At 39.9% G+C, this 25,393-nt stretch overlaps 2 protein-coding genes across 2 annotated transcripts; one reads left to right on the forward strand and one right to left on the reverse strand.

Annotated features, from left to right (window-relative positions):
• Positions 1-3,335: 3,335 nt before the first annotated feature.
• On the reverse strand, positions 3,336-25,378 carry cdc73 (cell division cycle 73, Paf1/RNA polymerase II complex component, homolog (S. cerevisiae)). The gene is made up of 17 exons (XM_018677264.2): positions 25,211-25,378; positions 24,395-24,500; positions 24,163-24,232; positions 23,850-23,912; positions 23,575-23,627; positions 23,185-23,273; positions 22,801-23,014; positions 20,524-20,622; positions 20,148-20,226; positions 18,250-18,314; positions 10,657-10,714; positions 8,803-8,838; positions 8,526-8,613; positions 6,237-6,398; positions 5,480-5,580; positions 4,348-4,489; positions 3,336-4,226 (listed from the first exon to the last, which is right to left on the reverse strand). Exons 1-17 carry the CDS (start codon positions 25,339-25,341, stop codon positions 4,190-4,192), a joined length of 1,593 nt encoding a protein of 530 aa, XP_018532780.1. The 5' UTR covers positions 25,342-25,378; the 3' UTR covers positions 3,336-4,189.
• Positions 14,239-18,036, forward strand: LOC108883786 (beta-1,3-galactosyltransferase 2). The gene is made up of 2 exons (XM_018677266.2): positions 14,239-15,147; positions 16,233-18,036. Exon 2 carries the CDS (start codon positions 16,408-16,410, stop codon positions 17,662-17,664), a length of 1,257 nt encoding a protein of 418 aa, XP_018532782.1. The 5' UTR covers positions 14,239-15,147; positions 16,233-16,407; the 3' UTR covers positions 17,665-18,036.
• Positions 25,379-25,393: the final 15 nt, after the last annotated feature.

Genomic DNA, 25,393 nt, shown 5'->3' on the forward strand with positions numbered 1-25,393 from the left:
CACACACACACATACACACACACTTGACTTATCATATTGCCTTTTTTTTCCTTTTAGATTCTCTTATGCAGGGATAAGAGAAATTCATCACGTGTCTGTAGCTGCGGTTCAAAAGTGCAAACTACCACATAGGTTTTCAAAACAGGAAGAATTGAAAATACACAATTTTACACTGTGGTCCTTGTTTGTTTGTTTTGTTTGTGACACCTTTCCATAATGTAAAAATGCCTGTATGTATATTAATGACATTTACTGTAACTGGAACCACATTTTAATGCTTGAAAGTTGCAAATACTGTAACTTTATAATGAAACAACAGCAGCTTCACTGAGGGGCAGCATATACAACACCTACCAGCTCAGACCGAGAAATGTTCCTCTGACTGTTGTCGGTTTATCCTACAGTGGCCCTGAGGAGACAAGAACACTGCACAAAACATATTAACAGGACCATTTCTGGATGTTCTTGTGCCCGAGACAGACATCCATAACTTTTTAAAGCAGTTTACAACATTTGATTTCAAACTTAACTTTATGCGCAAATAAATTTCAGGGACAAAAAACAAGCAGCAGCCAGCAGGTTAATGATATGACAACAAGAGTCGGCCCTCAGAGCAGAGTGTCCATCCACAGACAGGCTGTAGTCTTCTCTCCATGTCAGGTGTTTAATACAGAGTGAGCATATCTGAAAACACATCTTAAAAAACACATTATCAAATCAGAAAACAAACCAACAAAACACATTGTTGTTGTCTCTTGTTCTGTTTCTGAAAAGTTGTATTTTCTGAAATGGAAAAGTGTCTATTATTTTGTTGTTGTGTATTCTGATTTGTCAATGTGTTTGTAAAATGTTGTGTTTTCTAAATGTGTCGTCGTGTTCGTTGTGCTCTTCATTCTGTGTCAGTCTGTGCTCCATGGTCACGAGGTCTCACCGGACAACGTCATCAAAAACCAGCAGAAACCAATAACTGACCCACAGTGACTGAGTGCTGAATCTCTTCTTAGAGCGACGTCAGGAAATGACACAGGGTCAAAAGGTCAGATGTTGCAAAAAAATGAATCAATTTGTCCTCTCTGTGTGTGAGAGCCTCAGTCCCTGGAGGTCTGTGCTGATTTGTCTTTCCACTGTCTGCTTCTGATCCTGCCCTCGCTGACTGATGAGTTTGCCAGTTTCCTCCTGGATTTTTTCCCATTTATCCTCCGTTTGTCACACTACATGTCCGTAGATTTTCTTCTCCCAACTTATTTGATCCCTCCACTCCCAGTCCGTGAACTAAAAACAAGTGAATTTAAAGAGGATATAAAAATAGACACTGTGTTGTGCCAGTGTGAGGAGGATAAAGGCCTTGCTGACATAATGAAATTCATTTGTCTGGTTTAGCTGAAGAAACATGAATCATAAAATCTTGAAATACATCTTTCATTTTATTTTGTTCCCTTTTAATTTGTGCAAATTACCTCCAGATTCCTCATATCGGCTTTTTTCCCCCAAATTCAGCCAGAAGTAGCAACTTAATCACCCACTGTGCGGACTGAGCAGTGCTGATAAAGTGCTCATTACTCTTCATTTAGGAAACATCCCCTACAGACTTCATCTGCCAATACAGCTGAAGAATAATTACTGTGCTTTCAACACTTCCTCTATAGCCAGGATACCCAGACAGGATCTGCTACAAAAGCCTTACAGCCAACCTACATGTGCTGTCAAAGACTGAGGAAGGAGTGCAGAATACATTTTCCACTGCAGAAAAAGTTAATGTATCAAAAGTTCATCCTGCCCTTAAAGCAAAAATCTGTCAGCCAAAGTTAACTGAGAAGTTTAGTTTTTTCCCTCCACTAATCTTTGAACAACAGAGTAAGAAAATCTGTGAGCTCTGGCTGTGGGGCCCCTGAGAAGAGAGGTTCATGAGATGAATATTTATTCTCATAAGTGCATAACACGCTGTCACACTCTCACCACCATAACACACAAAGAGGCAAACGGATGTAAAGACACAGATCACTGTGACTGTTGAAATAAGAGATGAGTCTGGGGCTGCAGCTGATGATCAAGTCCCATGACAGGGACTTCCTGTCAAAGCACCAGTGTGACTTGGGTCACAAATAGTCTGTGAAACTCAAAACAGCCATGAGATGAACAGTGCGACTTTTAGCAGGCACACAGTTCAATTGATTTATAAAGGAGGCTAAAGAACATTATGTTTTTGTAACATTTGTCTCATGTCAGTTCTTCCTTGTTAATTTTTCCTCCATTCTCAGCTGTAAATGGGTTTCATCTGAGTGCTGTAAACTCAAATGTTTTCATTATCTCCAGGACAAGTCAATAAAGAGATACACATCTTTTAACCTGAGGTTTGGTGTCTGTCTCTCAGGCTGACAGCCAGCTAAGATTAATTTCTTCTTTGCTGCCAGAAAACAATGCAGCCAAAAGTAATTTGAGTTCCAGTTTAATTTAAGATGAGTGACAAGAAAGCTGCAGAGTTTTGAATTTGACCACTGATCATCAAAAATGTGTTTCGTTTAGAAACATTGGAGGTAAAAGCAGTCACATCCTATTCTTAATTAGATGTAGAGTTTAAAAAAATAGACTCTAAAAGGTCAGAATCATACATGAGAAATTCAATTAAACCTGCATGAACTGTTTTGTCTACCTCGTGGCAGCAGAAACAAGCTGTGAACACAACACTGACATACACTCCCTGAGCACTTTATTTGGAACACCTGTGCACCTGCTCATTCAGGCAATTATTATTCATTATTCGAATTATTACAGGTGCGTTAGTTAATGTGATCTCACTGACTTTGATCGTGACATGATTGTTGGTGCCAAACAGGCTAGTTTGAGTATTTCTGAAAGTGCCAGCATCCTGGGACTTTCACACACAGCAGTGTCTACAGTTTACCCACAGTGGTGTGAAAAACAAAACAAAACAAAAAAAAAAACACCCAGTGAGCAACAGTTCAGTTGACAGAGACGCCTGAACGATGAGAGCTCAGAGGAGAATGGTCAGACTGGTTGGAGCTGACAGGCTACAGTAACCACTCTTTAACTGTGTTAAATATATAAAAGCATGTGACTAACTTTTACTCAAGAAACCACTGGTGCCCTGTATGGAAGTACCTGTATCCGTTATGTGTCATTGCTCATGAGTTGAGTGTTTTATCTTTGCCGTATGCATCATCTATTTTCTGTTCTTTTTTTTAAGTGGCAGGGGGAGCTGCAGCTGGTTCACCTTGTCCCATTGGTAACAGTTTCCTGACTCATTACTTCTACGTATTCTCTCTACGTCAAATATTAATAAAGATTAACGATCTACATCAGGAAGCACACGAGTGTTTGTTTCTCTGAGGCTTTATTGTCTATTTTCATGTGGTGACTTAAAGCAATACTCTCCATCATTTCTCTCCTCTAGCACAACACCAACAAAGAAGAAAAAGAAGACTTTAATGAGGCCATTGCATGACCAAGAGATGTGCTGATCTGTCAAAAACTGAGCTAAGAGCCGGCTGCTTTACTGAGATCATTTTATTGAGCCTGAGCAGAGTAGCTTTCTAAAGTATTAACAGATCCCTTACTTGCATCGTCCTCTCTGCTCAAAGAGTTTTGGCTCTGACAGGTTTTATCATATATGTACATTCAGATCACAAACACCCAAAATAAAAAAAGAGAAGTGTGAAGGAAGAGTCTTTCGTCAAACTCAGTGGCTGGTTATTTTGAGTACAGTGAGAGATTTTCACATTTCTCTCAGTCCAAACAGTTCTGAGTTGAATTCAGAATATTCTGCATTAGCACTGACAAAACCTCCTCCCCCCTCTGAACCCAATATGCTGCTTAATATCTCATTTGAATCATTTCCAAAGTATGTTGTCTTTTTTATACAAAACATATTTTGGTATTTTTGTTTAACTACATGAAAACATTAGAAAACAAATACAACAAAAACACAAAAATCCCCTAAATCACCTTTCCAGTGTCCAGAGCAACAAATCCAGATCATTGCATTAGGAGTCCTCCAGGAAGAGTTGGAGGAAGACCACTGGATAATCTGTCCTCCGTATTCTCTTGTTAAAATGGGGGTCATGTTGGAGGATGAAATGGCAGCTTGGGTGAGAGGGGATGGGTCGTGGAGAGTGGGAAGGTTTGAGGATTCATTTGGGGGATTTTCGGAGACGGACGCTGTGATCTGGGCTCAGAACCTGAGGTGAGATTTGTGTTTGACCATGTATCTGAAGAGTGAGAAAGAGAAGAGAGGTGAGCAAAATGTCCTTGGAAGATACATAATTTCAAAGAACTGCCAAATAACATGAGCGCAGTGGATGAAAAGTTGGTATACACGAGAATAAATACCTGTCGAGGGTTTCCCAAAAGCGCAGGAAGACGGGCCGGTCCAGATGGCGCCTGTGGCGACTCAACTCCAGGACGGTCACATCCCACTTCTGCACATTGGGGTCTGTCTTTGCCTCATCATACTTCAAATGAAAGGCTCGAACTGGAGGGGAAAGATCAGCTCATTTATATCGATGAATCATGGTTCAGTGCAGAGGCAGCTGCCTTCACTGCACGTCACGTTTAAAACTTTAACACCACTGTAACGTGTGAAAGGATCTGTAATCACTTTAGCCCTAAGTATCACAAAGAGATGCTGTGGGGCCTGTTACACATAAATATCATGCTGTTTACATAAAGTTTTCCACAAATGTAATCTAGTTTTATCAGAGGGCTAGACATATTTTCACCTGCAACAAACAACAAACCACTGCAGGCTGGGAACACACTGGACAAAATTTAATTTTTATAATTTCGTGCATTTCAGATTTTTACTAAATGTTGTCCATTTGATTTAAGTGCCAGAAATCAGAAATTGTAAATGTGCTGATTAATAAACATAAGTTCCAGCTAGGTTTAATTAAAACGACACAGAACTTTCACATCCTGATCCTGTCAATGAAGAAAAAATGCTTTTTATCTATCCTAACCAACATCAATCCAGTCATTTAAGACAGAAAAACCTTCATATCTTATAATCACAATTTATCTAAGGCAGCAACTAACAATTATCCTGATCATCCATTCCTGCTGATTGTTTCCTTGATTAATCAATTAAACGTTGTTCTATAAATGTCAGAAAGTGGCAAAAATCAAGGTGCATCTTTAAATGTCTTGTTTTGTCTGAGCAACTCTTTAAAATCCACAAATATTTAGTTTGCAATGATCTTAAAGAGGGAAAAGCAGAAAATCATCAAACTAGAAGCATTTTTGCTTTTTACTTTCAGTGAATGTGCTCAGTTTGATGCTGCTACTGTAGTAATGGAGCCACTGCTGAAGAGGAAACAAAGAATCAAGATTCTCATTCACCCAGGTCAACTGCCAGTTGTAACTGACACAACTCTCACTCAAATTATAAACCATTTAAAATATTGCAGCCAATCTGTCAACATTAGCAATCACAAACTGAAGCCTTGTTATGCATATTGCTTACTTTTGGCGAAAATATCGACAGGAGATCCATCAGGCAGCAGCCACGGCCAGCCTTTGAACTGCCAGGCAGGACCCTGCACAAACACGGCCACCACTCGATCCCTGCAAGAAGAAACACCCACAGGTTGCTGATGTGAAGTATTTAATAATACTGGTGTAGTGATGCTGCTTCATGTCACACTAAGGTCTCACAAGCACTGTGACATTATGTGTTGTTAGTTTGTAGATTTCATTTATTTTGTATTGTGTGGTTTGTGTGCAGAGAGTTAACATAATAATGACACCCAACTGCAAAACAGGATGGTAACAGGATGTCAAGCCTTGCTCCATGCAATTGAGAGGAAATGAAAGAAAAAACTGCATTCTCCTCTCCTCTCTTGTAAAATGCTATGTGGTAGTACAAAGACGAGAATATTATGTACTGATTAGAAGACACAAATTCTGAATAATCCTCAAAAACACAGTATAACACAGGCTGCATGTGTACCCCTGAGTCATATCTGTCAAACAGTAATGACTCAGTCTCACAACAGTTGAACCATCTGAAGAGAGGTCTGAGTGGTCGTTTCATGCTGTGACTAAGGCAAACCACAGGCTGTACAACTGAAACTGCTCATCTCTATAAAGAATATCAAGCCTAAAAAGACTATCTAACAAATTTCTCTGTAACTTAACTTAAGTTAGAAACTCTCAAAACAAGCCTAAGAAACCCTCGCTAGTTCTCTCCTCATAAGGTTCCTGTGTGAAGGAATACTCACCAGTCCTGTGGAGCCAGTTTCAGCGGCTGATCAATGATACGGTATGGCACAGTGACACTCAGTGTTGTGCCACCGGGCTGGATCTGGTCTTTGCGCCTCTGAAGCAGAACCTCATTGTCACGCTGGATGCCACCCTTCTTCTTTTCTTCTGACGTAACAAACCTGGAACAACACAAAAATTTAAAAAAAAATCTAATTTCATTTTGCCCAGCTAACTAGTTTCAACAGCAGAAGCCGAGTATTACTTCAAAGGCCTATGGGACATCTTTCTACATTATTTTGTGGAGTTACAGCTTCCGAAAAAAGCCCAGTTCACAACAAGCACTTCTACTGTGTGCTGTTTGCCCTCTGTGTGGAAGCTGGAGCTCGGTGCTACTTGTAGGCTAACATTAGTGGCTCTGTCCTGCTCCATTAGATTTGGGGGAAGTTTACACTCAAGCAACTGCAACTTAAGTTGTCTCAAATAGTATTTTGTTTGCCAAACACATCAGCTGATCCTCGGTTTGAATATACAAACTCAAGGTAGGGCTGTTACATAATAAGACTGTGCTTATTATAAAAGCACGTGGTTCACAGTCACACCAAGTGTTATATATTAAAGGTTGGGTATTCATGCACAACTGCTGTAAGTTTCCAATAAGTGACGTCTTTAGTTCATTGCTAGGTACTAATTGAAGTGCACACTTTTGCTACGGCGTTTTCAAGTTGAGCAACGCATCAACTTGAAATTTTTGGTGAAATTGAACAAAACAGCAGCCGAATCTTTTCGTACATTGTATGTAGAACACTGCATGTCACGTGCACGTGTTTGAATGGCACAAAAGAGATGATGAACGTTCTTAGCGCCCATGCACATCAAAAACATTGAAAACATTCAAATCGTGCACAATGATCGACGACTCAGTATAAGAATGATAGCAGAAATGGTCTCCATTAATAGAGAGAGAGTTTTTGCATGAAAATTTTAACAAGACAAAATTGTTAGTAGCAAGAGACAGCATTTTCAGCCGAATCATGGCGCTAATATTAGCGTATTTAACTAACTACCTACAGCAAATCAAATCTGCCAGTCAGGATGACAAGCTAATTCTAAACCGTGTGCTGCATGAGAACGAAAGCTTGTCCGGCGCAGAAACAGGAACTAAGGAACAGGGCTTAGCAAACGTCCAAATCTGCCTCCAGCAAATTACTTATTACTTAATACCCCTTTTGTCACTGGCATCAAAGAATTATTATGATTCACTGTAAGCATGGCTGATCCTGTTCTGTAAATAAGGGCAGGATGTATGGTTGACTAGGTGACATACTGCATGATGTTATCACCGTCTAAATGTTCAGTTTCAGTCTGAACTGAAAATAAGAGGATTTCCTGATGCTGCTCTGAACACAAAGAGAATTTCTTGTTCCTGTTTTTTTTTCAGTGCCAACTGCAAAATAATGTGTCCTGTCCTGTGTGGAGTGTGGAGACACATTTTATAATATGGCAGGTGTGCAAAAATGTATTAGTCATTATAATAGTCACCACCTGAAGGCTGTAGAGCAGTGTTTTAAAGAAGCTAAACAGGAAGAGAGTACAATGTGTACTGTGACACTGTAGATAAGACTTATCTCTCATTCAGTTAGAGGGAGGGTTGGTTGGCCTTTTCTAACATGCAAGACAGAGATATGTTGTTGTTGTTGTTGTTGTTGTTGTTACAATGATAACTGTAAATAATTGTCTAATAATAGTCCAACAGGAGGGATTAGTTTGTTCACTTTAAGCTGACGTCATGTACTGTCTCCAAATTCCACTCAAAAATAAGATTTGGGTGCTTGTAGTAGTTTCCCGTCTATTCTTTGCCACACATGCCACCAATATTATATATTACATTTCTTCTCCTTTGTGTCTAATTCTCATCATAGCTCATGGCGCTGAGAATTTTGACAAAAAGCAGGGATGTGCCACAGGGATCAATCCTGGGGCCTAGTCTGTTTTTCACTTTATACAAATAATCGTGTTTTTCCCCAGACAGCACAGGAGTGTCATGTCTTAAAAATATAGTGTTGCTCAACAACTTCCTGCATCTATTTAACATGTCTTTAAATAACAGCTTAATAGCAAAAAAAAAAAAAAAAATCACAGCAAGGTTACAGCTGAGACCAGACCATTGATTTAATGAGCCCTCTCCTGCATCAGTATTAGTGATTTCTAAAAATACTAAAAGGCAACATTTTCTCCAAATGCCGCAAAAGTCTGACAGTAAGTGGATTAAAAGAATTTTCAAAAGTGCAACAGGAATGTATACATACTTTAGATCCTGCAGAAGATCCTTAGCATTGAGCATTGTGATGAGTGAGGTGGTAGCTGCAGGGATGATGATGATGGGTGTCCTGGACCCTGTCAAGAAAGTCACAATTAAAGGTCTAGAAACAGATAGATAGAAGTGTTGGATGGAGAGTTATATAAAGGCAGTTATGAGATATAATAGTAAGGCAGACAAAGTTCTATAATGTAAATGTTTATATTGCATAATGTACTGTATACTGTATTTCATATCTTTGCCAAAAACATTATTATCAAAGGTACCTTTCTTTTGATTTGGTGGAGGTCTGGCTTGTGAAACTAGAGGGAAAAAAGACAAGACAAATGTGAAATATTTATGTGCACACCCACATATGTAGATAGCATTACAATTCACAGAGAGCAGGCAAAATAATGATACTTTTTTTTAAAAATTGTTTTGCTGTTTTACAGATACGGGTTAATCTTGTTATAATTACTGTTTCCACCAACAACATTAAGAATCAATTTTAAATTACTGTAACAGGATTGAGCTGAAGGGCCCCACTAACTATTAAATTGCAATAAAATTAAAAAGCTTTAGCTGTAGGTAAAACTAAATGTTTCCTCAGAAATTATTTACTGCATGTGGTTCACTTCAAACAAAATCGAAGATATAAAAAGAGCTCTGGGCTGCGGGCAGTTTGTTTAATGTGCATCTTTAGACCTTTTTCTTTTGAGCTCCTCTGTTAATCTATATCACAGCTGTGGGGCAAATGTGTCACAGTCAACCTGTCAGGTTATTGCTCACAACACAGAGACTGATGCTGCTTTGTGGTGATTTCAGACATTCTCCAAATCTCTCTCTCTCTCACACACACAGACACAGACAGACACAGACACAGACACACACACACACACACACACACAAACACACACACACACAAAAACCCTGAGGAGGAGCATCTTGGGTCAGTGTTTGCTGATGAATCAAACAGGCGCCTGATTCTTCTCTCCAAACAAAAGTTCCTTTCACAGATGCTGTTTCATTGGCCAGGAATAATGTGCACATGGTAGCTATGGTATGGTCATGTGTAAATATGGCATGTGTGGCAAAAGCCGATACTAGAAAACTAGAAACTAGAAAATGGCGTTTTTTTTCCTGGTAGTTTTTAATTGAGCAAAAGTGGTAATATGGCCAGATCATGGGCTGAGAATATCACAGTCAAGAAAAGCTTTGCTATGTTCTTTCTTGAACAGTGTTAACTAATATTTTGGTTGTGTACCTTAAATGCACAACCACACCTTATCTACTTCTATGTGGACACTTTCATAGTGGCTACTAACGTCAACAGATGAAATTCCTTAGAGAGACAAAAACTCAGATGTAGCAGCTGCTCAGGTCTGAACACTGTGGCTGAATGACTGGTTGGAGGGATAATGCTGTGTTTTCGCCTCTCACTGTTCCTGTAGAGGCTGTGGGCAGGAGATCCGAGTGACACATGTAGACAGCTGCCCGAGATTTACTGACAAGCAGCACTGGGAGAGAAAACTCCCACAGCCAGGAGAAATGCGACTTGGTGACACTGAAAATCACAAGCAGCCCCATGTGAGTCGGGTCAAGGTTACAGAATATAATGACCGGAAGTGAGGGTGCTATGGTAAAACTTTGTCTGTTTTTTTAAACAACTTCAAGCTCATAACTAAAATTCCATTTTAGGGAGAGCAGAGATTTTACATTTTTGAACCATGAGAAAGTCAGAAAAAAAAGGCCCAACCAACTGTAAAATCCCTGCTCTTCTACTATGAAGAGGAATGCATGAAATAGATGAAGATGATGGACGATGCATGACAAACTACAACTGGAAAAAACACTTATATTTGTGTCAGTGAAAGTCACTCAGTGTATTTTCCTGCAGTGCAGTAATTTGATTTCTCAAAGATGGTTAACTGCTTCACATCTCTTCGATACTGTTTGCAGGGCTCTACATTTGCTAATAATCCTCTGCTACCAGTGCTTCTCTATTAGGAAATGACTTTTCTACAACATTGTGTAGACTCCAATAAAGGTTGTCATTAAAACAAATTAGCATTAGGCAACCTTCACAAAAACACTGCCAGAGGGCACGTGTGAGTAGGTATTTTCAATCAAACACTCACCTGGACGAGGGACAGGCTGCAGTGCTGGGGTTTGGGCCTTCCGGGCAGATGCTCCTTCCTAGAAAAGACATAACAACACCCACAGGTTATATACATGAACATACTATACTGGAAGTCTTTAATGAAAAAAATGTTGCATCAACATTAGGCAAAGCTAGTTTTGCGATCTGTGCATGTGAGTCCAAAGGCTTAATCCAGTACTCGTTAAGACCTAAGTTTTAAAAGTCAAACAACAACAGTCAAGTACAGTCTAATAGGAAAATGAAGATGAAGAAAAAAGCTGAGTTATGGGAAAACAAGACAAGTTCCATTTAAAGGCTGTGACCCTTTTTTCCCACATAAACAGAATTCTCCTTGAAAAACATGATGCTTTGCTGATAGGTGCTCAGTCCTCCAGGTCACTATTGACTCCATGTAGACAAGTAAGTGTGTGTGTGTGTGTGTGTGTGTGTGTGTTCAAGTATGTGTATGAGTGTGTGTGTATGATTGGGGGGGGCATACTAGGAGTCACAGTAATCCATCATTCAGTGACATTCCCTCAGGCTGGAGCTCACACTGACAGAGGAGCTACAGAAACATGCAGACCTGGCCTTTGGCTGAGGCTGCGGGGTGTGGTGTGGGGTGTGGTGCGCTCGACAGTCCACATAATTCAGATATAATATAAACAGCATATAAACACCACTTCTCCCAAAGACAGATTTATATATATAAGGCTGGGCTGTACCTAAAACAATTTTAAAAATAAAAATAAGGATGATGCTGCAGATTTTATTAATTTGCCTGAGAACAAAAGGAAAAAAGGTTTGACTGCACTTTGACAGAAATTGAATTTACAGTTGTACTTATTTTATTTTGCCACATAATGTTCATCTTAAAATTATTTTTGCCTCGTGACTTCCTGATTTAACTTGCGTTGCAGGGGGTTGCTCTCCTTGATGACAGCCAGGCTCTACACTGTGAGAAATTTGCTACATATGTGAGTGTGTGAATGTATAAAATGATTTGGTCTCACTGCTGATTCACTCTGCTCTGATATCCAGGCAAACAAAACACAAAGATTCTCCAAACTCTGACTGTGATGAAGCTGTCATCTCTCCTCTGTTATTAGCAACGCTCAATGTACAAAACGTTCGTTTAGCAGCTTCTCATTTTTAGCCGTGAAGACCATCACTTACACAGTTAAAATGAGTGTCACTCGTGGCAGGTCATTTTAGCTGTCACTAATGAATGTTAATTCTATGAGGAAAAAAAACTAAACAAAGGCAAGGCAGGCCCTGTTAAAGGAAGCACCTCTGTATAACACAACTGTACAACCACAAGCAGTGGTTTTTAATCTCAACAACTAAACCAAAATAGAAAACTGTCTCTCCTGCATCTTGAATTTGGCTCACAAGCAGTACTGTATTGCTTAATGGGATGTATTTATTCACTTTTGCTGAAAAAATTATGAAAATTATGTTCATCTTACACTATTTCATAGGAGTGTGGGGAAGATAATGTTTATGGTTCATGATTAAGAAAACATTTTTAATCCCTGGTTAAGGTGTTTTTAATTAATTTAAAAAACATACATTCAAACTGATGCACATGAGACCTCGGAATAAATTATTCAAGCCATGTTTCCTCAGTCAAAATAATGAACAGTGTGTGAATATTTTATAGGATTCATTTAGACTGTCCTCCAGAACCAGGTCTAAAGGTGTCAATCGTCCCTTATCCCTGCCTTATCCAAGCCATTCTGCTGTCAGAACCGCTGAACTTTTAGAAAACCACAGCTCTGTGGCACAGCTGAGGTTCAGAAGGTAACACCTGCACATCGTCAGGACTTTTACAATAATATAAATGATTTTATAAATAACCTGCCATTAACCATCAGTGAACCCCAAGGTCTCATGATGCATACCAAACACATCCATTTTCCCTCCTCCCATCGTCCTAGCTGCAGGGCAGAGACTGTAAGCAGCACTGCGGGATCACTGTCAGTTACAGATAAACTGCCTGTCTGCAGCTCAGCAGTAGCCTGGATGCTTCTACTTCCTCTCTAGTGATATTACACCAAGAGATGCTCTGCTCCACTGCTTAAATTTACAATATTTACAGGACAGCAAAAGAACAACCCATCAGGGACTTCCCAGGTGGATGGAAGCCATCAAATACATGCAAAAATCCTATAAATCCAATACCTTTGTACCTTAAAGCAGTGAGACTCCTTCAGTCACTGTTACTGCAACAATTAACAACAAACTACATATTGAGGAGCTCAGTAAAACCAAGACAAGGTAAAGAGGAGGGTATAAATAAAAAATATTGGAAATTTTTGTTAAAATTCATTTCAGAACTTTTTTACCATCTTTGTCATGAAAAGATAAAAAAAAATCATTTTTAAAAAAGAACAACTTGGCCATCTGATAAAGCCCACATTTACAATTACAATAAAACATAGAATTTATTACATATACAACATTACTAATATTGGATCTCTGGTTTTATTAGGAGCTTTAGAGAAGTCACATAAGACTTACATCCCCTCTACGATTCTTAATAATTTTTTACAGACTTGTATTGTTAAATAGCTAAAATTCAAAGACAATGTACCAAGATGATATAAAGGGCACATGTTCACAAGAGTTTCGTTCGATGATTTAGTACCTTTATGCTTTTTTAAATCAATATTTAGCTGTGTAGGACTTGTATGTATTTGTAAAAAGTCCTTCAATTTAAATTTCTATATGCTAACCCTGTGTTGGTGTCCCGTCTCTGTGCAGTGTGTAGGCAGATGCACCAACACAGGGTAGAGGTGAGGTTAGAGAGTTGTTCAGACACCAGTAAGACATGAAACAAAATCCATGGAGCCTGGGTTGAGCAGTACAGTACAGCTCCCAGCAAATACTAGTATCCCTGCTCTGTGAGCTATTTTTAAATGTTCTTTTAGCCTGCTAGCTTATAAAGAGATTACACTTTAAGTATATACCCAGAGTATTTGATCAGTTTGTGTTCTGAACCTGCTTGCACCATTAACTTATATCCTAACTTGAGTATGAAAAGCTGGGTAAGCCTGTTAAAAAGGTGGCCAGAGTGCAACTGAAGCAATCGTGACTGCCTAGGGGAACACATGTAAAATCAACCCCAACCCCCTTCCCCTGCCCCTGCCCTCTGAGGGGGAAAAAATTTACTCCCAGTGATAATGTGGTAGATTTAAAATGACAATGGCTGAACATGAAAATTCAGGCATTAGACCAACACAACTGAATGAGCACAGTGGAAACATTGTTTTAATTATCTGTGTTCTAATCATTGTCACATTCAAGGCTGCGACTAAAATTTTGGTTTTGAGTTGCACCATCCATCGTTGCACAAGTAAGAGGATGTAGGAGTATGATGTTTACTGTCTTTCAGTTAGATTAGGCAAACAGCAACCCTCAAGAGATTCCTGGAGGTGACGTGAAGGTTTCTCTTCCCTCTACTGCTGCTTCACAGCATGGCAAAATGAGATAATGCTGTATTTCTCTTTCTGAAGAGTGGGCGTGAATACAAATAGGTCAGGAGCCCAGCCCCTCCCACCCCCCCACACACTCTCCCCCTTCAACAGAGCAGGCAGCAACAGCAGCAGAGACGGCGTGACGTGGTGGGAGAGCGTATTGCCACCAAGCCTGGAGCTGCCTCTCAGAATGAACACACAACTCACGTCTCTGCCTCCTGTACATCTCTCTCCTCCCCCGCCGTTTTCAGCCCTCTTGCCCTCGCACAGGGAGCACAGAGGGGCAGCTGAATGAGGAGGGTGAGAAAAGGAAAATGAAAGCGAAAAAAGGGACGAGAAGCACGTGGGGGCAGGGAACTTAACATGAGAGCGTGTGAATCAGAGGAAGGAGAGGAACAAGACGAAACATGCATCAGCACGGGCATTGGGAGAGAAGCTGGACAAACAGGGATGTAAGGCTCATACATCATCCAGAGATTAACCCAATCTGTCCACTTGCGCTGTGATATTCATAACATGAGAAGAGAGGACTGCGAAAGGACCCAGGTTAACTGTCAGCTATCATCCCTCTTCTCCCTTTGGCCAGAGGCAGCAGAAGCAGCAGCAGCAGTGCAGCACCGTTAGCATCAAGCCTCTGGGGACAATGCGCCAAGGCAGACAGAGATTGCAACACTGGAGCTCTGACACATGTTCTGCCGATCCACAGATATGCTGGTGCATGATTGTGGTAGATAACTACGAGTTCCCAGAGGAGGACAACATTTCCAAGTGAATAATATACCTAAGAAAACGCTGCTATCTGTACTTTCCAGATAAAAGACGAGGGTGATTGGTCACACATCACAGAGCAAATTAATGACGATCTAAGCTGTCAAGCTCAAGCTGTATGTGACAGTGATTTGGCTTGGGGCACAGAGCAAAGACCAAGAGGGCGTCCAGTGTGAGTGGATTGCAATTCATCACATCCAGGAATGATGGATGCCAGGAAGAGACGAGTGCTTAGATTAAAATGGGTAAGTACATGTTATGAAGGCTTAAAATGAAAACGCACATCAACACATTTCATACAGTAAAATCACTCTATTTTTATGTTATGTGCAGGATGTAAAGGGTGTGCCTCTTTTAGCAGGAAACGCTTGTTTCTCTTTCTGTGAACGAATGCAAGGGAGCAAACGCAAGTCTCTCTCAGTGCTCCTGTGAGCTCTCACAAACTGCTCTTTGTCTTGTTGGGGTCCTTTAAGAGGGTAGTGTGTAATTCAGTAAAAAACAGAGAACACACACCACTTCAGGGTGATACCAGCACGTAAACGTAGACTGTTCTTTCTAAAACCATTCCTCATTGGGATTCTGTCCCAAAGCAGCTATGAAAGCAGGAAGGAAAATTTTACGTCAATGTTCAAGCTTAATTCACTGTATTAAATTTGCCATACATGAAACAACTAACAAATTTCACATAAAAATAAAGGGGCAAGGGCAGTACTCTTTTCAAAGATGATCTTTATACAAAATCATTATATAACCACCTACTTTTATTTTTTTATTTATCCTAACACCAAAGGAGATGACCATGACAAAAGGGGACATTTAAACTAAAGACCAGGATCATAAAACTTCAACGTCATCCTAATCTCAGAAGAGCAATAACATATTCTTATACAACCTGAAGGCAGCAGAAACTCTGACATTCAATCCTCAACTCAACCTTTTATGTTTATAAGTCAAACATGTTAAGCAGGAGTCATGTTTCTGAGCCGATATTCACTCTTCAGAAAATATCTGGCTGCTGAATATTCACCAGCTCACTGCTCATCAGATTTGTTTGTTGGATGGTGCTGGACAACTACCACAGCTATTATTCTCATATATATATATATATATATATATATTTTTTTTTTATTTTATTATTTTTAAAAAAGCTGCCAGCTGAGAGCACAAAGTGTGTGTGTTCCTCACAAAGAGTGACACCTTTCACATGCACCTAGATATTCCAGCCATTGTCAGTATCAAAATATTGATTACAGCAGCTTTAATGTGACTGTGTAACATGCTGCATCTATTCATTGCTCAGTTATATCCTCTTCTCTCCTCTGTTTCATAGGCAAGGACTGGACATCAACAAAGTGATTTACATATACAGACATGAGATATATGACACAGGGTCGAAGTCTGTCAGTCAAATCAACCACATAAACTTCACTTTGTCTCTGGGGATCAAGACCTGGTCAGAAGCGACTGACGAGCGGCCTTATAAGTGTACAACTCTGAGCACAACCATGCAGTGGAAACGACGCCACTGCTGTACGCACACAGCTAAACTTCTCTATCTCCTCTCACTGTTGGGTGTACTGGTCTTTCTGGTCCACCAGGAGTGGCTGCCTAGGCTCACAGGTATGCCATGGCGGAGAGGCCATCCTGTGGTGTACGGAGGAAGCAGACTTCATACTACCAAAGCCAAACTTAACATGAGCTCTCAACATTCAGTGTGGAGGTTTGTCATTATTCCTCAGCCGACTTTTAAAACTGACGCCAACATCAGCTCCCATGAGAAGGAGGGTGTCTCCTCTCCTCAAGGAGACCTGGCAGCCAACACAAGCCAAAGTGAAGAGGGAGACCTAAGTGGCACAATAACTCACGGGCCTTTTCCTTATATCATCAATGAGCCAGACAAATGTGCAGAGAATAGACCGGTGCCATTTCTAGTGTTGCTGATAGCCACTGAGGCTCGAAAGGTAGAGGCAAGGAATGCCATACGGCAAACATGGGGGAATGAGAGTGTTGGCGCGGCTCTGGGATTCATCCGACTTTTCATGTTGGGAAAAAATGAGGGAGAGCTAGGGCTTTTACAGCAAAGGATGCTAATAGCAGAGAGCCAAAGGCATCACGATATAATTCAGCAGGACTTTCTGGACACCTACAAAAACCTGACCATAAAGACGTTGATGGGAATGAACTGGGTGGCGATGCACTGCCCACGAGCCAGCTATGTTATGAAGACAGACAGCGACATGTTTGTCAACACAGAGTACCTCATTTATAAGCTGCTCAGGCCAGAACTGAAGCCCAAGAGGAACTACTTCACAGGCTATAACATGAGAGGCTTTGCACCCAACCGAAATAAAAACAGCAAGTGGTACATGCCCCCAGAGCTGTACCCAGGTGACAAGTACCCCACCTTCTGCTCTGGGACTGGTTACGTCTTCTCTGGAGACTTGGCGAGGAAAATCTATCGAGCATCTCTAAGTATCCGCCACCTGCATCTAGAGGATGTGTATGTGGGAGTATGCCTGGCCAAGCTCCAGATCGAGCCCATGCCACCACCCAATGAGTTCCTATTCAACCACTGGCGAGTGTCTTATTCCAGCTGCAAGTACAGTCATCTGATAACGTCGCATGGGTTTCATCCCAATGAACTACTAAAATACTGGCATCACCTGCAAAGCAACAAACCCAACGCCTGTATCAACACAATTAAAGAGAGAGTGGGCAGGACGCACTCAAGCAGAAAGAATAGAAAGAAACAAGCCCAGTAACTATAACTATTACACTCCATTACAGCTCTTTGCTAGAAACAAATCATTTTTGTCTCAGCACATTCTCTTCTTAACTTGATATGAAGCGATTAATCCACACTTTATCCACATGGGGAGTCAATACAAACTTTGCATAAATGAGTAAAAATGATACAATTGCCAGTTTTGTACAAACAAGATGAAAACTGTTTCTATGTCTGAGTCAAACCACTGGAGGGTTTACAGTTATATTTTACAAAAGAATGAGTTGAGTGTGTGCAAAAGCTACTTTTTTGTAATAATGTAAGTTGTATTATATGTCTTTTATATATGTGGATACAAGGTCAAAACTCGTTGACAACGTACAGTGCCAATAAACGAAAATCTGCCAAATTTCTGTTTCACAGACTGTTTACAGTTCAAATATTTGTAACTTTTTTCCCTGACCTAATGCCAACTGAATGGTTTATTATTGACTATTATTGCAATTATGTTTTAACTGTCTATGAACACAGAAGTCTCTTTCTGCTCTGCCGTATGCAAAGTGAAATTCATACATGTAGTGTGACACTGTCGTTAGTCTTCAACAAGAAGCTCTACTCTTACCGTCACTGACTTCAGGGTCATGCCGTGGTAGGTGCCCATGGTATCGATCTTGAAACCCTCAGTTTCTATGAAAACAACATACAATGTGTTGCAGATTATTGGCAGAACAGAAGGAGGCATTTTCAAAAGCATAACTGGACTTAAATATAATGCAACATGTTGAACCTTTTAGTTCTCAGCCTTATCTTTACAGAATTGTATGACAACACTGTATGTCATCTCCTTGTACGTGCTGAAAAGTAGAATTCCTGTCCCAAGTATAAACAAAATTGAGCAGAGAGAACACAGAGCTGACACTGTGATATGACTGCATATGTTGGAGAGGGGTAAGAGCATAAAAACACCAGACGCTATCCAAGCTGTGGGAGTATGTCAGTATAAAAGCAGCTGTGCAGCTGTGTTGGACGTGGGGCCCACACAGATGGCTTAGATGGCTGGTATTTACAGGAAGGAGCAGAATCTGGCTCAGCCAACACAAAGATAGTGGTATCTATGGCATCTGTGAGTGGCTCACATTGTTGTGACATGTTTGTCATGACATTCAAATACTTACAGGTATATTCTACTGCAACATATCAAACTACAAGTAGTTTTCTATAAAAAATAGTTCCATCATGTGTCCTACACTCAATGGTGCAGCAGACCAGGGAGGAGCAGCAAACACTTGTTTCAGCTCCAAGTCTCCATATCCACACTTGAGGTCTTGAACTCTTAACTGTGGGTCTATGCCCTGCCAGGTAGTCTGCAACCGTGTCACATGTCAGAAAAATGCCAACACACGGTACATTAACCCACACTGAATGTGTTCTTCACCTGATGCTGCTTCACTGCAGTACTCATAGTCATTCAATCCAGCTGTTGGCAGTAAAGCTCCTATAGGCTAGTTTTAGGACCAACATTAATTGGTAGACATGAAGAGGTTGAAATGCTGAATTCAGCATAAGCATTATCATCATTACTATTATTGCTTATATTATTATCCAAACGTTATGCAACTGTGGCAGAACCTCAACAGATTATTCAATATCAAAATTCTTCTTAGTAACACTATCAACATAAATACTGAATGTGATTTTTTTTTTTTATAACTTTCTAAATAATGTGACAAGTCTATTATTTACAGTAGACCAAAGTACAAATGGAAAACTTGATTCATTTGCTTCATTAATTGTATCATTTCTTCAGATCATCTAACTGAAACTGCCAGAAATACACACAAGTGAGCATTTGAATCAGCAGGTGTAAGATTTGAACTGAGGTATACCACACGCCAACAAAGACTGAGATGATCTATGGTTATCTATCATAAACACAAAAAGTTGAAAATCAGTGGCGCGGTACTTAACACAAAATTAAACATGTCATCTTAATATTCATCAGTTCTCAGTAACATGCCAACACATTTGCAATAACTGTGTTCTCAGAAATTAGAACCTGACTGCAGCTCTTAAGATCACTGACAATGATAAATTACCACAATGATATACAGCAAGTTCTCACAACTATGACGAAGCATGCCAAAAACTCAACAATAATACTATTCAGTATAAATACACAGAACTATTTTTAAACCACCAACCCAGGACAACAGTGACTTACATGAAGACCTCTGATCACAAGCCTTTGCTTAAATTTACATCTGGTATTAATAATTCTAAGCTCAATTATTTCCCCATTTTGATGAGATCTCACAATACAAATTTGGCAGGCAAAGCTTGGACTAAGGGAAGCAATGCTGCTTTAGGGGCTCCACTTTTATCTTACTTGTTACAATGGGCATAAATTGAGCAAATGGCATGGACTAAATGTGATAAAATCTTTACAGATGCAAAACAACTCTACCTCACTACCACACAGTAAATGTCCAAGACAAATGTTACCCATGGAAACATACTCACCCTCTTTTCCTTTGAATCGCTCCTGATCGTATCTGTTGTAGGCAGCTGGGACAGGCTGCTTGTTCCTTAAGGATGGGTCCTGGGAATTTTATGAAACACAAACATATATTTACTGCACATATCTGTCAATACACTCTTTAGTGAAAAGCTTAGAAGTCGTTTATGGGCTTTCTGATGCTTTTATCAGTTAAATAACTACAAAGCCTTAATTTCAAGCTTGATTAAAAAAGGCAGGTGTATGGGGAGGAAGCAATTGTCTGGTTTGTCAACATCTTACTCTATTAGTGTAAAGCTATTAGTACACATAGACACACATTGGTGCCAGACTGGTGCCTGGGCAAATTTAAATTTCCCTGCACAGTACATAAGTATTTACCACTTGAGTAGTGTTCTGTGCTGGTCTCTGCTCTGGTGCTCGCCCTTCTTCTCTGGCTTTCACTGACTGAAGAATGGCAAAGATGTTCTTGGAGAAGTTCTGCAAAAGAGCAACACAGATACAGATAAAATGAATTATGAATTATGAATGTGCATTCAAGTGAGCAACTGAAAATAATACACTGTGACCCAATACTGCCAACTACAGACATGTTACAACTTTAGTATGATACTTTATGTAACACTGCAACTCACACAACAATCTTCACTGAACAGAAACTGTCTATAACCACAGTGTCTTCAAGAAACACAGCTGAGTTCTACAGCACTGTGGACCTGAACACTTCAGTTTGTCAAAATTAAAAAAACAAAAACAAAGCAGAGTTATCCGTTGCACAGTTGTCAGCTCTGTCCGCAGCTGTCTACTCAAGGTCCTACTGTCCTTCTACACAAGGTTAGCCACAACTCAAAATCATATCAGATTAATGTGGTTTTGATCTAATGAACAGTATCACAACTAATTCTAAAGGGTTGAGAATAAAAACACCAGGTTAGGTTGAGTCTTCAGGTAAAATAAACATAAATACAGGTCAATCATAACACCTGCAGGGCCACCCACACAGTTCAGGGGTTTAGACGCAGAGCATGCAGCGTATCCAGAACAAGTCTGCTCCCTTTTCATGTCGGTCTTAAAATAACAGTAAGATACCCGTATGAGCATCGAAAAACGTTTTGCTTGCTGTAATCACTCCTCCTGTTCATACTGGCCATTTAAAGATTGCTTTCTGCTGTAATAATCAAAATGTTTGATATTTAGGAGTTAAAATCTGGACGATCATGATTAGGATTACACCAGTACTTTCACAACAGCCAATGAGAGATACAAGTGTTACAAACTGATGTTTGTCCCGGACCAGCTAAAGGTGTAGCCAAGCAACAGTAAACATTCTAGCCCTTGAGGCAAACATTAGCTAGCATACTACTTTTGACAGACAATAAATCTCACTTTCATCTCAATCTTGTAGTGCTTTCTTGCTTGAGATTAGAGAGAAGAGCATCTGTGAAGTTTCTCCTGCAAGCTGATTTCAACATGGGTTAGGATTTTTAACTCCTGGAGTCTGAGTGCAGTGTCAGACAAGTCAAGTCCTGCATAGTTACAGTCCTTGTAGTAAAAAAATCCCTGATTATGTGTGTTTTTCCACTGTAGCCCAAAGGGGAAACACTGACTGTGGAAACAAAAAGAAGGAAATTTATCTCACAGCTTTGCAGGATACCCACTTGATTTGACTTAAGTCTGCTGAAGGCTTGTTAGCTTAACTTGAGGAATGTTTTTAACACAATTTTAACACACATTTGAAAAACTGTGAACATATCTTAATTTAACTTGTCTCCCTGTTCACACTTCAACACCAGATTGAACCTTTTAGACTCCTAGGAAAATGTTTTTTAATTAAGAAATGAAGACCAAAACAGAGAGGAAAACATATGTTTTCAAATTTAGACGGATTAACATGGAAAATACATCTGGCAAGTGAACCCATCCCCTGAGAGTAACTTGGTGGAAGTCATGCTATTGCTGCCATCTAGTGGATGTAAATGTCATCTTTCTACACACTTGAGTGTTTTCAAGGTTGGACCATTTAGAAATGTTTCCCCACACACAAGGGCCTAACAGTTCAGCAGGTTTGGTAAAATGCAGTAATGTGTTATGGAGTGCAGCTCCAAATGGTGGTCTGACATTGGTTTCTAGATGGTGAAGTCTATTCAGTCTGCAGCAAGGAGTTCATGGTTGCTCATATTAAAAAATGCATCTCTGGTGAAAGTCTACATCAGCATGAACCTGAACCAGAATGACTAAATAAACAAACCTGGATATGGACTCAACTATTTGGGCCACCTCTGAAAACAACCTCACACCCAAAACCAGAAGTTATGCAACACTGCAGAGCATTGCTCCATCACTGTTGTCTGCGATCAGAGTTGCAACAGACTTTCAACCCACAGAGGTCAGTGTAGCAATACTCTCCTGAAATAAAATACTGTGTGTGGACTTGCTCATTAAATCTCATTCATGATCCGAGGAAAGACCCAGCCAGATGAAGAATCATGGTCTAATATCAAACCAGTTTGCAAGTAAGAATACAAGAAAATCCTGCATGCTAATCTAACACGTGTATTTTAAGAAACAGCCTGAAATTTTGGGAAATAGATTTATTTACTGTCACTGTGGAGAAACATCACTGTGATTGGATATCATTAGCTTAAAGTGGACTCTGACCTTTCCAGTGCTCTGGAGAATGGTTGTCCTGGTCCTCCAGACCCTCTCTCTGCTGACAATATCTCTGGTGACATCCACCTCAGCGTCCACAAAGCTTCTCTGCTTCAGGGTTATGTCATCATCCAGATCTGTTTTGATGGTGGAACGTTTCTTGGCCATAATCTTGGCTTTGATGGCTGCGATTTTCTCCACCGACATGGCTTCAGACAGTGATCTGGAGGAGGAGGAAAGAAGTTTTTCATCATTTTAAGTGAAAACATGACATCAAAATCACTCCGCACTGACAATGTGGTATGTTGAATAAAAATCAAAAGTAATCCTAGTGGTGTAATTATCTACAGAAAGCACGTGATACAAAATGCTACTGCAGGAAATCCATTTTACCTGATCTGGTCAGTCTGCACGATGCCCTCTTTGTGGCCCTCCAGACGGGCAGCCAGACGCTCCTTGTCCAGACGCACTCGTTCTTCATCCTTAAAATCAAAGTAGTGTACACAGTATTAGAAAACTACAGAATAACAGGCATGTAGTATCAAATATCTATGATTTAACAAGTCAGTGCTGAATATATACAATTTAATCTATAATATTTAATCAAAATTTAACAGCCCTCTCAAATAAAACTGTTCTCTTGGCTCATGTTGTTGCGAGTATTTTGGGAATGTGAATATATGAGAATCTTTTTATTGTTTACAGCTCCACCAATGACACATTCTGTGAACTTAAGCTGTTACTTGATGTGGAGAAACAGTTATGGTACTCCTGTTAACTTACCTCAATCCTTGGCTTTTTGGCTTCAGAAGATACCTCATCAGCTGCTCTTTTGACTGAAAAGCAGAACAAAACAACTGCATTATTTCACTGTGGTTTTGTGTCAGCGGTCCACACAGAAATGGCATGAATTCAATACAAAACATTTGTTAAAAATATGACAAAGTTGTAGATAGCAGCAAAAGTTCAAAATATTTTATTACAATCTTAGTTTCAAATAAAAATGCTAATGATAATAATGATTAAGCTACAGCCAAACAAATATAGTGTGAGCTTACCTTGTGTTGGCCGTTGCAAACCTATTTCTATAGGTGCACTTCTGTCAATACTTGTTGATGTAGCTGTAAATGGACAAAATCAGATAACACATTATAGTTCCTTATTAGTTATTAGATCTGTATGAAGGTTCCTATTCAAAGGGCTTCAAACAATGAGACCTAATATTTAGTGAGTCAAAACCTATAAAACAAAATCACAACAATAATGCTGACATGCTTAACTAGTACACATATGGGGAAACAAGTTGTAAACACCTTAAATGTGTTAGAAACACAATATACAATCACTATAGATCTCAAAAGTGTTACTTACAACTTTCGCCATTGAGATATGACAGCAAGCCCTTTCGATCAGGTCGTCTGACAACGGGGATGTTCTCCGTCTATAAACAACAAACAATTGTGTCACCCAAAAACACAGTCTGGGCGGCTGTGAGTAAATTTGAAATTGGGTATTTGGGTAAGTTGAGGGGCTTGTCCTCAAGTAATGTTTTACTATGCGATGAAGGACTGTCACAGACAAATTGTAGCATTTTGGCACTTACTGCAGCCCTTCGCACATAGGATGGATGCGGGAGATGTACATTGTTGAGCAAGAACAAGATAGAGTCCAAAGTATAGTACTCTTTGGGTTGGCCCTCTTTACCAGTACTGAAGGTAGAAACACAAGCAAAGACAAACAGGAAAAAAATCATTCGGACCTCAAATTTATTTGCCCACCATAACATACGATTAATGATGTACACACTGCTGCAAAGTGCAAGCTGTATGTAAATTGCATAAAACTATAACAAATAAAACACATTTAGGCGCAAGTCAAGATGTCAAACAGGCAGGAACTATCAACAGATATTAGGTTGGCTAATCTTCTAATCCTCGTGCGACTTCATGTTCTACGTTACATGAGCAAAGCTTTTAGCACCGACATTAAAACTGATTATAGTCATGGTTGCAGATACAAAAAACCCAAGTATTTCCCATTGATCCAGTGGACCCCTGACTCCATGGGAACACAACTAAGCGCTAGCCAATGTCGCTAATTAGTTAGCATCACATCACTACTGCAAGTTTAGCTGTACATCTCTTATATATATATGTTTCAAGTTACTGAAAAAATAAAGTAAAATCCATGAAGGCTAGCAAATAGGCTCTGTGGTCCAGGCTACAATATTTAACCATCACCCCAAAGTAGCCAAAAGTGCTTAAAGTTTTAAGTACAACAACGAGAAGAGGAGTTAGGTTAGCATCTTAGCATGGGATAGCTAGCGAGCCTTCCGCCGTAACCAACAGCACAAGGCACCGATGAGCTTCAGCTGCAGGCCTGCAAACGCCATTTATACATATTTTTAGCACTGACATACCCCCAGATTATGTAGTTGGTCTTGACATTTTTCGGCCAAGAGAACTCTCCAAAAATAACTTCATCTCCTTTAGCGACGATTTCTTTTTTCTGGATGTTATACTGACGAAGAACACTCAACACATCCGCCATCTTCACTTGTCTTGTTGTAGTGTGTTTGCAAGGCCCCCAGTTATCAACAGCA

The sequence above is a fragment of the Lates calcarifer genome, linkage group LG4 (assembly GCF_001640805.2).
Source record: "Lates calcarifer isolate ASB-BC8 linkage group LG4, TLL_Latcal_v3, whole genome shotgun sequence".
In the NCBI taxonomy this organism is placed as follows: Eukaryota; Metazoa; Chordata; class Actinopteri; family Centropomidae; genus Lates; species Lates calcarifer.